The sequence below is a fragment of the Egretta garzetta genome, unplaced genomic scaffold (assembly GCF_000687185.1).
Source record: "Egretta garzetta isolate BGI_Z169 unplaced genomic scaffold, ASM68718v1 scaffold107, whole genome shotgun sequence".
NCBI classification, from domain to species: Eukaryota; Metazoa; Chordata; class Aves; order Pelecaniformes; family Ardeidae; genus Egretta; species Egretta garzetta.
The window spans coordinates 2036686-2055431 of record NW_009260399.1 but is presented as its reverse complement, the minus strand read 5'-3'; the positions used below and the strand labels follow the sequence as shown (position 1 = coordinate 2055431).

General features: G+C 37.2%; 1 protein-coding gene across 1 annotated transcript in view; it reads right to left on the bottom strand.

The window, feature by feature from the left end:
• The window catches only part of RGS12 (regulator of G protein signaling 12), a 72455-nt gene that overhangs the window by 42396 nt on the left and 11313 nt on the right, over positions 1–18746 (bottom strand). The window contains exon 2 of the mRNA XM_035898673.1: positions 12699–12818. Within this exon, the coding sequence (XP_035754566.1) occupies positions 12699–12818 (120 nt within the window). The remainder of the gene's footprint in view (positions 1–12698; positions 12819–18746) is intronic.

Sequence of the window (18746 nt, the reverse complement as noted above, 5' to 3'; positions counted from 1 at the left end):
CCCACAAGGGCACAAGAATGATTAGGAGAAAAATAACCCCACATGCAATGGGATGTCGCTGCAAGACTAGCAGTTCACCGGAGCAACTGTAGCGAACACTGTGTGTGGGCAATGTTTTATACGTTCTAGGCACTCATACTTGGCATTATAAACCTAATAATCCCTTAGTTTAAACAGACCTTTAGAGTTGTTGATTTTATTTCACTGAACTAAGCATTGCACATCCACATTTTTTCCATACAGTGACTCTTCTAGCACCGCAAATAAGCTCTGCCAATTAAACAGTGCCAGTTCATGATAATGGCTATGAAATGTCACGTGACTCTGAAAGCCCTTTAAAAAAATTCATATCCCTCTATATTTTCACAGGTTATTTCAGCAGCTGCCAGATTCAAAATCTTGTGATTTTGTGCACCATATTCGTAAACCAGGCAGGCAACTCAAAGTTCAAAGGTCAGAAATAGAAGGCATGTTAATTTGCAAAGCTATTAATGGAAAGTGTTAAAAAATGACACAACAGCTTTAAAAACCTTATTCAGATATACCAAAGACGACAGTTGTAAACCCACATCCATCTGCTTAGAAGCTAAACTGTGGGAAGGGGTAGAGACCCCAGATATGGTTGATCTGTTTTTCTCTTCTACCCTCCCTCCACTTCCTGCTCATATTTTCCTTTGTACATTTGTTTTCAGAGCAGAAAAAGCTGAAGAGCAAGACAGAATGACAGGAAGCCTGGAAAAGTTTTAACTTGACAAAAGGTGAATAGGATTTAATATATCCCTGACTCCTAAAAGAAGAAAACACACACAAAAACCACCAGTCAACTAGAAAGAGGCAATCCCCTGGACCAGCTCCTAGTCACACAAATTCCTAAAGTAAATGTGACATTGGCAGAATGCACCATCAGAAGTCTTAAATCTCATCAATAGCAAGTATTTCTTTTTTTTATCTCATACTAAAGAAAGTAATAACTACTTGCATGAGAGCCAGAGAAAAAATATGTTAAGAATATGATTTAGTCCACTGACCGTGGTTACTGAAATAAAAAGGAGAATCAAAAAGCCTACACACAAATTAAAAAACTTTGCTATATTTTTCCCTAATTCTCCACATTTTCTATAATCTCTTTAGAGATATTTTTGTCAATGATTTGTCAGCTACTCAACAATGAACAGGCCCCATATGTGCTACTGATTAAAAGAAGGAAGATTCTCTTATTTACAACATTGTGGTTTCCCTCTGTCAATTTTCAAGATTAAAGTCCTTCCCATTCCAAGGCGATATTAACAAAAAGTATTTTCAAGCCAAACTACTTGGAATTTGTTCGTGTATAAATAACTGAAATACAAGCTGCCTCGTTAAATACCAAGACTTCCCATACAATAAATTCAGTGAAGTAAAGAGACTGGATGCAAACTGCTGTTCCGAGTGCCCCCTGCTGTCTGCCTACACTTCTGAGACCGATGTACACATTTTAAAGTATTAAGTACAGGAAGATTTGCCATCCAGAACTCTACTCTAAGAACAAGTATTTGGTTTTGAAAGTCATATTGTAAACTTTGAAAAATAATTCTGTAGAGACTGACTGTAAACTGATAATAAAAAATACAACTTTCAAAAATGGTTTTTAAATAATTACTATTTTTTTGCCTTCTGTTGATCAACATTTTAGGACAACTGAATTCTCTCTTCTAATAAAACCACGCACAAACAGCATAACTTGCATACCTAAATGGAAGGTGACTTGCAGCCCAAAAGTAAATTAAAATTAAATTACATATTAAGGACGATATGATTAAGTGACAGATCACTGAAACACATTAAGACGCTTCTAAATTTACTACTACTGCAGATGGAGCCTCTAAGAATCAATAGATTTTGAGGAAATCAATGTAAAACTGAGCATGAAAACTACTAGTTTTTAAGTAAACAATGCATATATAACTTCCTAAGCCTTGCAATTATTTCTTTCTATGTTAAAACCTGATAGTTTTGCTGCTATACTTTTAGCATTAAAGACAATTATACTCTGAGATACATAAAGAATAAGACTAGAATGTCAAAATTTGATAATACAGCTGGGACCTTTACTTACTATGTGTTTTCTGAGCAACAAGAAGCTAAAACTGGTCTGAAGTCTCTACACCTCAGAAATTTTGTATTCTATAAATAGTTTTCATTTATTTTCAGTTATTTTAATAACTCATACCATCTGGATTCTGTTTTATTGGATAAAAATCCAGCTGGAAAAAAAAAATCACTTTAGCTGCACACCTTAAAAAAACGCTGTAGCAATTTGAAGGTAACTTACAACTTTAACATGACATTCTTGCTTTACGAAAACTCATACAAGTATAGTGAAAATTAACAAAAAGATTTATAAAAAACTTAATTAGAGAAGTATCTGTATATCTACTAAACTGACTCCACTTTTTAAAAACAATACAATGCTAAAGAGAGATTTAAAACATGTCTATAAAAATGGTGTATTCTTAATTTCATAATAGAGCTTATATAGAAAGTCAACTTAAATACTTATACTTACGAACTTTGTCTCTTTAAAACCTCATTGAATCCTTAGAAGCAATATTTACCATATTTCACTGCAAGATTTCTTAGCTCGGAAGACTACTCATTAAACCATATTCCTGCTTTCTGTTCGCTTTAGACAAACAAAACTTTATACTTACAGACACTTGACTATCAGTAAAAGTTTTCTCCATGTATAAATAGTTTAATAGCTCATTGTTAATAAGCAGTCCCTTCAACTTTATTAGTATGCTCTTTCTGAACACGTATTTACTTCTTCCAGAGTCCAGTAAAAAAATGAGGCTTCTCTGTCTGTTGCCCTATCAACACCTCTCCCATTCTCCTCCCTCCCCAGCACAATCTCCGCCCTCAATACTGGTTCTGTATCTCCTCATCAAAAGGAACAGGCAGCTTTTAAAATGGTGTTTAGGCAGGTCCTGTGTAACAATAAAGCTTCTGTAAAGACAACAGCACGCTGCTGAGGAATCTGCTAATGTAAAATGCATTCGGTAAGGGCCTACAGGACTCTGTCTTAAACGTTTGTCCAAACTTGTTTAAGCATTGAGCCAACATTGTTTTCTCCTCCAAAGTATTCTCTTTTTTAATACATTCCCCTTTGAAGAGTATATTATCTGAACGAACTAGGTCATCGATCCCTATTAAAAATACTTAAAGATACAATCCAAAAGTACTTTTTAAAAAAAATGTTAAAACTTGTAAGACTCACAGCAAATTTCCTTCAGTTTCTGGCATGTAGGTACGTGTCTCAGTATGATTACAATCACATGTATGCATATTATGCAATCTATCTCATCCTACCAAAACGCTCCATGTTCTTTTGAGTAAGCAGGGCATTGGCATTTATAAGGATCGTGTTCCAAGTGAAACATGATGCTCATAATTTTCAATACCACACCTACTCTCCAGACAGACCAGCAATATCTGTGCATTTTCAGAAAGAAATGCACATACTTTCTGCCCCACAAATAGTGTTTAAATACCATCCTTCTGCAGTTCTTTGGTCCAGAGGGAAGTAGAGGATGGGATTTTTACTGTATTTTTTAAGTATCAGAAGAACAGATTGAATGTTTTGATGATTTAATATTGAATAAAAAGCAGTAGTTCATCTAATAGAAGCTCCACAGGTGACTGCTCTTTTTTTTTTTTTTTTTTAAACTTCATTGGACTGATAAAACCACGACAACAGTGAAAACTCAATGGTACCAACTCCTAGCCAAAATCTCAGCAGTTTAAGCATGGAGACAGGGTCAGAAACAATTCACAGATAGCTACATTTGTGCCGTATGTACTCTGTGATTACAGTCTGGAAGTAGAATTCAGTTCATTCAATAAGGCCTTAATTCGTTCCCTAACATTAACCAGGTCTCACAAAGCAAAAATCCCTCCTTACCCCCATTAGCACGTGGCACGATGAAATGACACACCAGGTAACAGGAAGAGCAGCCAAGGGAGGGCAGGAACAGAGAGGCATGAAACCAGTCACCCAGTTCCTCATTCCCACCCGGGAATCGCACGAGCAATCTGTTCTGCAGCAGAAGCTCTCACCAGGAAAGCTGCAGGTGCCCTCTCCTCTCCCTCGGGCAGCTGTAGCACAGTCAGTCCATGCTCCCAGAGCCCGTGGCAGGGACGCCGCGCTCAGAGATACTGTGGCCAACGAGCCCTTTCCTTTACAAACGAGTTTACACCAAGTGAAAGGTAATGCAGCTTCCTGTGCCGAGAGTACAATCTATAATTCCACAGTTAAGGAAAAGTAACGTCCATCCTTCAGTCTAAGAAAATCAGTTCAGAACGTGGGTTTATCAAACCCAGTATTATGTTTCCAGTAGTGGCCGCACATGGATGGCTACCGATGAGTAGCAGAGGGCAACATATAGGACATTTCCCTGATTACATTCTCCCAGACTCCAGGTATCTTTAGTTCGGGAGATTTCCTGAACCTGGTGTGGCTTGTCTCCTTAATAATCCCCAGTGGCTCTCCTTTCCAAATACTTGTCCACTTTCCCCCCAGGACATGCAAATTTCTTGCATCCACAGCACTCAGTGGTGAGGCGTCCCACAGACCGACTCACCTCCTGCATGAACAATCGTGTTCTTCTGTTTGTTTTGCTCCTGGCTCCAGCTACCTTTAATTAATGGTGCTGACTTGTGTCCTGAAGGAGACAGTGAGCAGTCAATCCCAACTACTTTTTCCATGCCACCCATGATTTTGTACTCTTCCTTAAACCTTTTAGAATCTTTTCTACTTCTAATATACGGTAGCATTTTTTAAATAAAGAGACCAAGTCTGGGCCAATCACAGGTGTATACAATGGAATCATTATGTGGCTTTTTCCCCCTCTATTCCTTCCCTAATAATTCATAATGCAGGATTTCGTTTCATTGCTACTGTACTGAGCTGATACTTTCATGCAACTCTCCCTTATAACTCAAAGACCTCACTTCTGAGAAGAAACAGTCAGCTCAGAGACATATATATCATTTGATATATGAAGCTAGGGCTATTCTGCCCCATTTGCATTGTTTTACATTTATCTGCATACATTTTCATCTTCCATTTTGTTGTCCAGTCATTCAGTCTTATAAAAGCAGCCTGCTCTCATCTTCAGAGACTGCTCTTGCCCTTATTACCTGGAGTAACTTCACCTCACTGCTCACCTTCTTGGGAGAAGCCTTAAAAGATGCTCTTCAATCAACAAATGTAACACAAGAAACCGAAGCAAGGGCTTAAGCAGCAAATAATTCTGGGTTTCAATAACAGACCCCAGTGCAGTAAGCTATTATTCTGCTTTAACATCATATACCTCATGAATTAGACTCAAGAGCAAACCATTTCAGTTAAAAGAGAGCAAGCCCAATTTTAAAAGAACACTAGGTACCAAAGGTTACAGAAAAAGACACCCCTGAGAGGTTGCCCACCTATCAAGCGTCCCACTTCTGTGAGCACTGACTATTTTGTCACTACTCAGGAAAACCAGAAGCAAAAGAATAGAGCCAAAACCAAGGTCTGATACCTTATATTGCTGAACTAAAGGATATGACCCCTCTGTAGCTTCAGGTGGTTCCTTTAACTTACTCACCCTGGCTGGTCTTTGTAGTTCCACACACGTGACTGCATCAGAGATGTTGACAGCTTATGAATTCACCCACGTCCATTTAATCACACATCTCAAGAATGGCAGTAGTGGCTACTGACAAGAAGTAAGGCCTGCTGCCTGAGGATTTATGCAGAATACAAGTTCTTATCTAGTCCCTGAAATGGTATACTGTGCCTCTGGTTCTGTGACAGAAATTGGCTTATGTCAGAGAGCCAAGCCCAGAGGCAATAAGGCTCGGACAGCACTTGAGTGGCAAGGTCAGACAACGTATTGATTGCTTCCTCAGGGAGAAATTTCTCCACACAGTGCTGTCTTTGCATATATGGGGACTGAACTCCCTATGGAATTCATCCTAAGTAACACTGTTGGTTTCTTCTTGGGCACCAAAGTATGGGATGAGCACTGCTGTGATCCACACTGCCATATGCACCTCACAAAAAAAGTAGAGATGAGATCCAACTCTCAGCACATTCTCTGACTACTCCATTTTTTACATGCAAATTTACATGGCAAATTTCTCCAGAATCTGAGATAAAGAAAATAACCCAAAGCAGGAGAAAACAGTAAAACTACTAGTATTTGTGTATATAGAAATAAGTATTTCCAATTCACGATAAAGAGGTTACATGCAAGTGTAATCATCTGTTGGCCAACCCACCTTTGTCAGACACTTTACAAAACAGTCTGAAGAGCATAAGAACTTTCCATGATAAAGTCTATAAACGTAAGGAAAACTTACCAGCATATATTGGCAATCTTTTAAAAATTATGGTACAGTATAAAATACCAGCAAAAGCTTAACATTAACACTAATGCACAATCTGTGGAAGACAAATAAACATATACTGCTAGCATGATGTTTTCCTTCTTTGGGAAGTAACACTGGGTATAACTAATGTGCCTGATAAGATCACACATGCCAAAGTAAAAGCCTGAAGAAGATCCTCTAGAGCATGCTGAAAAGAGTTTGAAATTCTTAATAGAGCAGTCTAGAGAACCAAATGTGAAAAAAATTATGCTCTTGGAAGTCTTTAAGACATACGAAGAATGATGACAGGGAAAAAAAGAGGTCTAAGGGATAACATAGACATCATCCAGAATGAGATGATGGCAACCTACAGACATATTGGCTAGATCTGTACTAGTTAAATAAATAGTGCCATAATCTATTGTGTAGTTCCAAAGACAGCTGGTGCTTTCTGGCCACCATCATACCACCAAGCTCTCCCAACCTCCTATCAATCAAGTTGGTTGCATCCAAACTGCCTGCTGGGCACAGTGATGCTAGCTATTAGGGCTAACTTCTAAATCGCGTCCAAAATTATTTGAGAAAATACACTAGTTGGCCCAGGACGAAGCTACATGAATGACAACTCTAACAATATGACAGTACAAATATTGTGATCCCCTGCCTGCCCCCGTGTCCTGGCACTGGTTCATTTACCAGCACAGGTGCAGAGCCACCATGCAGCACAGTAGGCAAACAACTCCAGCCAAGACTGAACCAGTGAAAGGTCTGAACAGAGCAGAAGAATGCCTGGCAGAAATCACTGGACCCTTTCAAAGCCCTACTGATCAGCTCCATGACCACATATGCTATAGTAATCCAAGGTAAAGAAATCAGTGTTTAATGTGACTAACTTAACGCTATTTAAAACTACATATTATAGTTCAGCACGAGGGTTTGAGCTATTATAGCAAGAGACTGTAAAATCACGAAGTACACATCTTACGCTTCGCAGTGTTTTAAAAGCTGACCCCTGGTGGCATGCTCCAAGAAACAGGATCTGTCATTAACTGCAACTCCACCGATCAACACCAGACAGGTTCTAGCAAAGGGAAAAGAGAAACAAAGAACCTGGGCTGTGGGCACAGATCCATGAGGCTTCCAAAACAGCAGTGTTAGGGGCTGGACCATGTTAGCGTCCAGACTTCAGAATATATGAGACAGGAGTAGCCCTTTAAGAACTCTATAGCTAAAAATACAGAACTACCTTTTACATACAAAAATGGAGATTTTATTCTTGCGTGCAGTTTTACTTCACAACTGGCCTTTTGTTCACCTTCATGAAAGCAGACGGCAAAACTGTCAATTGGTCAGTTACATCTTAGATAAAAATTAGGACAAAATACATGCAAAAGATGCAATAATTAAAGGTATTACGTGGTGGAACCTGTGTATACTGGCAGCCCATGGCAAGCTGTCATAGCTTAAAGAAATTGGTGAAATCTAAGACAAAAATTTATATATTCTTTTCAAATTTTAAATTCACAGCTGAGAATGAAGAGGCCTCTTGATTTAAATTACGTAATTATACCAGCCATAGTGGTGGCATTGTGGCCGTGGTGATGATCTAAGAACATCAGAGAAGCAAGCTCTGCAGGGAGAATTAATGGTTTTTATTAGATCAACTGACAGGGTGGGAAAAGTTTGGGGCATGTTTAGTTCTTCTTGTCTGATTTTCCTAGTATACTAGTTGGTCTAATGTAAGCTATTATCTCCCTGTGTAAGCTTTGTCTGATTATTTAAATGAGTCAAACAAAGACAGGTACCCACTTAAAAACTCATTATTAAGTCAAATGAGCATTTAGGGGGTTTTGCCACCCACAGATGCCAAAGCTAATATCCAGCAGAGACATGTCATTCATTAGTATAACAACCTTATACCAAAGAGATCTGTTGTATGCTTTCAATTAGCAGATGAAATGCAAAAAAAAGTTGCTTCAGTGGAATTAACAAAACAGAAAAAAAATCAAGCATTATTATCTAAAATAACAGCTAATAGTACTACATTACTAATGGTGATAATTAAGATAGAACATTCTAACAAAATTCCTCATACTGATTTTTAAAAGGAATATATGATACATTCAAACTTTGAAAATATTACTAGACTCTAGAAATTTGATCCAACAAATGTTCTTTTTCATACAGGATATAGTTTTAAGGTATCCAAAAGGGAATGAGGAAAATAAGAAAAGTAGCAACAGCCATCTTTTTTGTCCTGATACTTAGTTAAAAGAATTAAATAGTCTTTAATTTTAAAAAGATCTCTACATTAAAAGATTATTTAACAATACTCAAAGAGCTTGACACTTTTTTCCCTAAGATACTATGTCTCTCATGATATTATTCTGCCCTATCTTTAACCACAGAGAAATACCAAAAGTACAAGTGCCACAATGATTTTCAGGAAACACAACAGCTTTGAATGTTCTCCTTGGCAAGGAGGAAGCTAAATTGGTTGACTTCAAGGGAATACTGCAAGGGTCCCCCATTTTTACAGACCTCAAGAAAAATTAAAATATGAATGGAATGAGCTACGGTTGAAAGTGTTATGGAATCTCGTTCCAAAACTGTTGATGAGTGAAAGGATTACTCTGTTTAAACTATTTTTTTTACAAAGGCAGTGCTCTAGTCTCTGCAGCCTCACAGAGTCACCTTAAATGGGTTTATAAATATATAAACAATGTCTTTGCCAGGACAGAATCATGCAACAGGATGAGAGTAGTGGCACCTACCTATAGGGAAGAAAGATATGATCATGCTCTCTCATTAGTCCAAATATTAAATAATCTTAAATCACAGGAAGTTCCATTTAGCTTAAGCTACACCTTGCAAATATGAACCAGCAAACGTGCTATAAAGTAAAATTGGTGGAAATCACAGAATTTTAACATGGTTGTTAATGGACACTATTTCATAATGACAAATGATTCACATAGGAAAAATTATTACTACATACAAAATAGGAATCTGTTCTTAATAAAAAGATTTCCTGTAATTTAATAAAGAAAAAGTTCTAGATAGATTTCTTGTGAAAACAACATAATTAAGGCATATGCTAGACATGATCATTCTCTTAATTCAATTCCAACTTACAAGATAATCATATTCATCCCTGGTGTGAACAAGCACAATTTCCACAGTTCAGAAATAAAATTGTGTATTTTGTGAAATATTTTCCGTACTGTAGTTGTAGCATAAATGCATCCATTAATTTTGCACTCTCATCCTGTTTTGATCCCTACAGATTTCAAATAATCTTGTATACATGTTCCACTAGTAAAAACAGCACCTAGAGGCTAATCCTACAAACTTGTCTGTTTTCTTCTATGTATAATGCAGCTTCTGCAGGTAAGAGGAAAATGTTTAAGGGGGAGGCAACTGTATCATTACAGCTAATTCTAACCTTATAAGAATATTATCTGGGCATGTATAGCCTGACATAATCTAAGAATTTAAAAGAAAAAGTGAAATATTCTCTTGCAATCATTTTTATTTATAAAAATAAGATATGAAAAATATGTTGTAGTCTTGGATAGATTAGAAAAAAAAAACAAACTGCAAAGAAATCATGCCACCTTATGGCAGAAAACAGCAAAACTGACGGTTGGTATTTCACTCTCTACAGCTCCAAGGACAAGAGGAGCAAGTTTATACTTTCACAAAAAATCCAAACACAGCCTTCTTCAGAACCGTAAGCAAAGGAACAGTATTCAGCATATGCCCATAAAACAAACTGCGCGGAACCTACTTATACTGCTCTGTTTAGAGGACTAAGCTGGATGCCAGCAGGAATCAAAAACCACAAGCTCAGAGAAGCATATTCATTTTCAAACTTCATGTTTGACTTAGTTTGACTTTATCCATTCTGCTAAGATAACTGGAAAGAACACAAAAACAACTGAGTAGCCTATATAATATGTTCATGATCATTATTCCAAAGGTGGAGTCTCTTAAGAATTTCCTGGTATTGTTATTTCCTCTTCCAGCAAATCTAAATAGATGGCCTGAAATAATCTAAAAATGTACTAACAACACTGTGTTCTACTACACTTAGTGTAACAGTACTTGGGAAAAGTGCTGCACTAGCAACATTGACGTTAGAACCAAAATCGAAACACCGCAACACTATTTTGCTTTGACTTACGAAGTTTTTTAAATTCTTCCCTGGGTTGCTGTTTCTCCTGGTGGCTAGGATATCATTCTCTTATGGCACACAGAGGGAAAAAAAGAGATTTCAAAGCGAAAAGAAGCAACTGACAGAGAGCAGTCCACACCCAAGTAGCTACATGTAGAAAGGGCACTCATCCAAATACAGATTTTAATACAGATTGTTCTTTTGTCCAGTTCATACCGTGACCTAGAATGTAAGTTTCCCCATCCAAACAGCTTTAACAATTAGGACATTGGGTAACACAGAGAGCCTCTCAATCCCTCCTGTTGGTGCTACTCCATTTATGTACACCATATATAATACCAACTAAGACATAATGAGAGAAAAATTCACTTTTTAGGCCAGTGACTATGACATCTTTCTGAAATTAACAGAAAGTAAGTACAAGTCCCTATTTTAATGAATATTTATGCAGTGTAAAACAGCTCCTACAACAGAAATTAAATTACATCCTTGGTGTTCAAAATATGAGATGTGCACAAAAATCTCTATGAAATTTGAATCTGGAAGAACATGGTGTGAACCACATTCTTCCTATTGCATGTAAATTACTAGCCCTAGGCTCTTAGATATTCTGAGAGGATTCTCTCTTACTGTGACCAGAAATTCTGTCAAAACTGGTAATATATAGTAGCAAGCTTTTTCAATTTAGAAGAATCACCATTTTCTGATGAAGATGTAGTTAGATGGTTCCCAAACAGCTTTATCCAGAGGATCATGCTCCATTTTATAAAGTTATGCACTTACTGTATTAGTTATGAGTGCAAAGAAATGAAGAAGTATTTTCCATTACTAGGAAAAAAGCAAGATGTTTGAAAGCTTCAGACAAGACAGAAATAGACCACAATGAAAAATGTCCTTTAAAACATCTGAGAAATAAGTAATTATGGTTCCTACCTGCATTCCCTAAGCACGCCAGAAGCTACTTCCATATATTCTGTTCCCTAAAAATCCAGCGGACTGACCTCTCCTCTCCTTTAGTTCAGAGTCAGTGAAATGCCATTCTTCCTACATTTTCCCACAGGCAGTAAACTCAGAATATCTCCCTCTTTCCTCCTCCCATCTCAAATGCTTTTTAAACACCTCCTTCCCATTTAGAGGAATCAATGTGCCACATTCCCTCCCATGCTGAAGAGCAGTATAATGTGTATTACATGGTTCCTATGCCAAGAGCTCTGCACATATTTATGTTTCTCCCCAACCACAAACCTTCTTCTAGATAAGCAAGATAAAGGGGTAAGGGAAAAATGTCTCTATTCACCTCACATCACTATGGCTCAGGCTTTCCCAAGGAAGCACGCTAGAAGAGAAGATATAATGAAAGCATATTGCTACAGCTGGTTGAGGGAGGCTCTCAGCAAAGCAGGAGCAGCAGCTTTTTTTAATGATGGCTTTTCATTCCTTGTTTTCACCAAAATCAGTAAGGTTTGGCCACTGAGGCCCAGGCATCAGCTGACGTTAATCACCATAACCAATGACCAATTTATATTACACTCAGAAAGACCTGAAAATCACCATAACCAATGACCAACACCAAGTTGATTAGGAATTCCCCTTTCTTAATTGCTGACATATAATGAGGAAAAACCTATTTACATATTTTTTAAAACTTTTCCACACTCATTAAGTTATATTCCTTAAGAAGTTATCTAAAGAGCCTGATCCAGCAACACATTTAACCCCCCAGAATTTTCTCAATGCAATGATCATCAGCTGAATGAAAAAAAAAAATATGATGAGCATTTGATTTTTTATATGATATCATGATATAATGACTTCTAAGACTTGATGAACACTTTGATCAGCAAAACTGTATTGTTTTGCTTTACATGACCAGCTGTGATGGGTAAAATAAAATCAAAATTCCCCACAGAAAGAATGGCCACTGCTGGCATCAATGTAAGCTATTAAAGAAACACTGAAAAAGTCAGGTGATACCTCAAATCTGTATTCCCCTCACATAAATGTCATATGATGATTAGTAACTATTACACTATAGGTATTACTTACTTTATTTTATTAATGATCAGCATTAACTACTGTAAGTTCCTCTCTAGGACTCAGTTCTAAGTTTTAAGTGAAAGTTAATTACCTCAAGGTCATCCAGAGAACGAGTAATACTAAATCGCTTAGATCTTCCAAATGATCTTCGAACAGAAGAACGTGGGGGAGGAGCCTGATTTAATCCCATTGGATGTCCAAATTTTGCACCCTAAACAAAACAGAAAATATATATTATTATTTTACTTCTTTAATTTTAGTACATTGCTGATCACAGTAACAGCATCTGAATTTTAAGCATCGGTAGGTATGGAATTCCAAGGAAATGGATTTGTAAACCTCTAACAGGACCACAATTTCAACACAAGTTGGTCACTTGCCATGTCCCTGTAAAATCATGTATTAAAATCATTGAAGTTATGACTTTTCCAGTCTCAAGTCAAATATCATAAATATTCAGCATGAAGTTACTGTATAAACATGAGTCATCAGTGTGCTAAAGCATACACATGCTACATGTCAGTATTACTACACAGACCTTAACTAAAAGCAAGACAGTCCTAGCTCTTTACTGTCTTAACAGGAAAATATTTACAATGACAAAATATTTATTGTTTCTATAGGAAATTACCATCCTAGAAATCATCTCACCCAGCTTCTGTTGCAATCTTTCTCCACACTTTTAAAAATCTTATTTTCACTACTCTTTTTAAAATCACACTATACAAAATGCAGGAATTTTTATTCTGAGGAAAGAAATCACCTCGCTTGGATGTTCCAAAATCTAATGGCTTTCTCTTTTCCCCATAATCATACTCTCTCCTTAAAAAGTCACCAGATGCCAGTTAAGCTACAACAGCTCAGCATGTACATATTGCGACTATGCCAAATGGCAAAGTGTAAGCTTAAACCTAAGAGTAGGCACACAGTCAGTGCCTGGTGCTAAGCAGATGTACATAAACTCACTACATTATGAAAATTTGTGATTACGTGCCTGAAATTTTGGATTCTTTTCATGTAACATTCGATGTGGGGAAAATCCATCCCTGTCTGATGTTTTTTCACTTTAGAAAATAATGGAGTTTAATTCAGAGTAAATTTTCTTCTTAGAATCATAGAATCAATTTGGTTGGAAAAGACCTTTGAGATCATCGAGTCCAACCTTTAACCTAACCCTGACATCCCACCACTAAACCATGTCCCTAAGCACCTCATCTATCCTTCTTTTAAATACCTCCAGGGAGGAGGACTCGGCCACCTCCCTGGACAGCCCATTCCAGAGCCTGATAACCTTTTCGGTGAAGAAGTTTTTCCTAATGTCTAGCCTAAACCTGCCCTGGCGCAGCTTCAAACCATTGTCCCTCATCCTATCATCTGTTACCAGGGAGAAGAGGGCGACCCCCACCTGGCTACAGCCTCCTGTCAGGCAGTTGCTGAGGGCGATCAGGTCTCCCCTCAGCCTCCTCCAGACTAAACAACCCCAGTTCCCTCAGCTGCTCCTCGTATGACTTGTGTTCTAGACCCCTCACCAGCTTGGTTGCTCTCCTCTGGACATGTTCCAGCAACGCAACATCTTTCTTGTAGTGAGGGGCCCAAAACTGAACACAGTATTACTCATTTCAGCATCTTTCTTCATTACAGTAAGCTTAGAAATATATTTATTATTACTTTTATAATTGCTTATTGGCAGCTTTGTAATATTTATTCAATTTTATATTTGCATTTGTTTCTTCCTGTTGCTGTGCTCTCAATTCAGAAATATTTTGGTATCCCTTTGATCACCTGTTTGAAAGTCTATATACATCACATTAACCAAAAGAACAACCGTAAATTTCACATTCTTATAATCTCATGCTAACAACCACTTATACAAAGTAGAGAAGAGCATCGAGAATATTATACAGCCTCCTTATTGCAATAAAAGATAAAGTATCCAACGGATGTCTGCCTGTTTGCTTATTCCTATGGAGTCAACACTATTCTTTAGCAACAGGGCTCTGACTGTCACCAGTATGCACAACAGACTCTGTTTACAAGCTTGTAAAAAATGTCAAGACATAACACAATATACAGGAATCTGGATCCAAAGTAGCGGGGTTCATCACTGCAACAGGCTGATTCCAGCTTCTTCATTCACTATTGAAAGCATCCAAAGTAGCGGGGTTCATCACTGCAACAGGCTTCTTCATTCACTATTGAAAGCGATCCATTTTTATATGAAATCTCCTTCCCTCACAATTTTCAATTTACTAGGATTTTTTTTTTATTGGCTGAGAAGAAAACTGGGCGGGTTCTGCCAAGGAAAACTGTAAATCTGGCAACTGGAGATTAGCTTCTAAGGTTTTTAGGAGAACATTTACAAATGCAGTATAAACAAGCTAAGATGGCTTTTGCTAAAATGATCAACTAAAGGTGAAGACAGGAAAGTTGCTCTCTGTAGATGTTCACTGATAGCACCCACCAGAATGAGAACAGTTCCTGTCTTTCTGAGCCACTTCTAAAATCACCTGCTCACGCAGGCAGGTACCAGTGAGGCGGTTCATCCTTGGCTCATACCTTACAGCCACAGCAGTCTTTCCTGTCTAAACTGAAAGCTTATACCTAAGGCAGTAATCTGTGCCAAACAGTGAACTCCACATTAACCCCTGACTAAATTCAGCAGTATCCATTACTGTTCCTGCATAACACATCAAAACACTGACATGGCTCCTCCTACGTGAGTATGTTCCTGCTAAAGCAGCGTGAATATATGTGTACAACTACCAGGTTTCACCACTGGTCAAGTTATGACCACAACGGGTTTGCAATTTTTAATCTGTGAATTAGTGAAAAAACTGTCACACTACGAACAGCTCAGCAAACTCCAAGGCTAGTGAAATAATGACAACATTAGTGCGCGTACCACTGGTATTCTGAAACTAATGAAATAGTTACGCAGCACGGATTCTGCTTAATGATCTTTCACATATTTCTCAAAACAAGACGCATCCCTCAGAGGACTTCATGAAAGAAAACCGGTGAAAGGAAACAAAGGAAAACAACTATCAGTACTGGTCACATCTATTTTGAATAATGAATATATTTTCACTTTTCTTTCTAATTCAGCCCCAAAAGAATATAAACTGTCCAGTATATGATTAGATAGTGGAGATTGCCGTATACAATTCTGGGAGATTAAGACATACAACTAGAGAACATGTACTCAAAAAAATTTTGAAACAGTAACATCATAAATTGAAGGAAGAGGAACAAACTGCCTGAAGACAAATCTAATTAGATTCCACTGAGAAGCAGATTCTAGATAAGATTAATTATCACCAGATGCCCCATTTTAGAAGTAAATGCTGCTTACCTTTTTGTGGTCAGAAACTTAACAAACAGAAAGAGGGAGAGTGGACAAAAAAACACTTGCAAATTGTGTGGTAGTGGAAAAGAGAACAGTAAATTAGTATCCAATCAAAAATTTTATTTACATTTTTTTACATTCTTATACAAAACTCACTATTGAGCCCCAGACAGAATGGTAAAGATAAGACCAGGGAAAAAAAAAAAGATCCTAAGAATAAAACAGTGCTTAAGAAACGATTACGAAATATAAAAATTCATTGAGCTAACCATTTCCCCAACCCATTTGGATAACAATTGCAATTAGGAAAACGTTTTCAACTGACAAAAACCTCTTCCTTGCTCTGAAGAATCAAATTAATAATCTAGGAAATTAAGGAAGACATTGCTAAAAAAGACTGCAGTCCACAAAGTATTTAATTTCCTGGTAATGGTGCTGAGAAGTCTCCCTTTTCATCTTTTCTTGACTCTATTCCAGACATTCAGACTATGAAGGCAGACCTCCTTCTGCAAATCAATTTTAAAAATTGCCTTGCAGACACATGCACACGCAAATAAAGAAAGAATCACAAAGCTTAAGCAAATAGCACCAACATTTTGGCAAATGTTTTTCATGGGACTCTAAAGAGCTGGAAATAAAGGCATCCATGACTTGAAGAGAGAACAGCCATAGCAACTAGAATGCACTAATCAACATGGCTAAAGAAATCCACAGTATTTGAGCAAAGAAAGACTGCTAGTGCAATGACTGATACAAATGTAAATTTTGCAGTCAGTTTGGCCATAAAGAAATGATCATACTTCTAAAAGTCTTTATTACACTATTAAACAGATTTAAAGAACATTAAATGAACCTAAAAAAATTCAAAACAGTACACTATAGAACCAACAAAATGCTGTCTCATCCACTGTTCGCCGCCAAACTAAAACACTGAAATTTGCTACATGAACATTTGGCTGTGAGGGTTTTTAAATAATCTTATAATAATTTAAATAATCTTATAAACCCTAGAACTATTTACTATCGTATCTTAAAGTCCTTTCCAGAAACACCACGTTGCTGAATCTGTAAAAGAAAACTGTAAAAATATCTAGATATTCAAGAAAATCTAAGAAATCATATCACGGAACAGTATTAGAAACTAAAGTCCATCTGATACACTTCACTGTCTTCATTTTCAAAATCCAGAAAGAATCAGAAAAGCACAGAAATTTGTGAAAACAAGTTGATTAATGAAAAGCACATGCTACAGCAATACATCCTCTGCACTTTGCAATACAGACACAACCCTGCTACTACTATCTATCTTGGTGAAAGTACAAGAGAACATATCTTGAAAAGCCTTTATCCTGCTATTATTTGGCAGATGGAGAGGAAAAACAACAAAGGATTAAAGGTATTAACACACCAATGCTCTAAAAAATCCATTCCTTTTTCTATTCTTATAACAAAGTAAAAATTATGAACTAGCATAGACAGAAATATCAGTTAAATGTATAACCATAAGAGAAAAAGCAGGACAATGAATGGGTCTGCATCATTTTTTTTTAATATGTGACTATATTGCCCCTTTTCCTTAGGCTAACAGGAAATGGCTAATACATTCCCCTAAAGTAACCATCAATCACTGATGAAGCTATAGTCTGTCTTTCCCTTCAAATACTTTTTTTTTTTTTATTTAATTTTTAACCTGCATATTTGGCCTTGTGGATGAGCTACCTCCTGATCTACTTGACAAGAAAAGCATTAAAACCAAAAGTCATCACAGGAGGATTGATATAGCAGCAGTTTGTGAATGTGTCCGGGTGAGAACAGTTTCTCTCTGATAACAAGAAAGGTGTACAAGAAAAGTACAAATGAGAAATTGGAAAATGTTGTACTTCATGTATGAGCAAGACAGAGGGAGTGAAGAAGGTATGACTCATGTTAGATTGCAAACAAAAGGACAGGAGGGACAAAAATGATCCAATACAAGGTGACTTGCACAAATCTCATTCTTTAAAGACAGAAGGAAAAGAATGGGCTCTTAGAAGTAATTTTAACTGATAAACAAGTTAGGCAGCAGTTCCATATAACATTGTTTTCAGCAGCTGTGCTAGCTTAAGGACTTTGCATGTACCTCCGACCAGTCATGCCAGCTCCCAAATTGTAGCAGGTTGCCCCCTCATCTCCACTAACAATAAATTATATTTTACAACATGAAAACATCCTGTTTCTAACACAGATCCACAGACCATCATGCCAACACAACTGATGATGCTCACTGCCAACTCCGGCCTGAGCGTGACAGGAACTCTTTAAGTTGGTACTACCAAAGAAATGCAATGTGAAACGATGACAGTCAATACGATACTCTAACCCGGAGCTTGAGTGCACAGAAACAAGTTGGTGAAACTTGATCAATTATTCAGAACCCAAAGAAACCAAACACCTTTAGAAAATATCTTCAATTAGCTTAAAGAAACTTCCAGGTATAGTACGAGCTGTGTCATGTTCTTTCATATTCTAGCCAATGCACTTATCAAGTATTATAACTTTTTAACAAACTGTCATACATAACAACCTGAAATTTCCATTTTGTACTACATAGTCTTTGTGTCTCTCGACAGTTAAACATGTATTGTCCTCTCATCCAAATATACGGATATAACTAATAAAACAAAGAGATTCCTCGCCTCTGGTACAACAGTTTTAAGGCTGGAGGAGCAGAAAGGAGGTAGCAAGGAGAGGACACCAGCGGCTCTTGGAGTACCAGAGGCTAAGGAAGCGGGAGATTTTTGCTAGGTGTTCAAG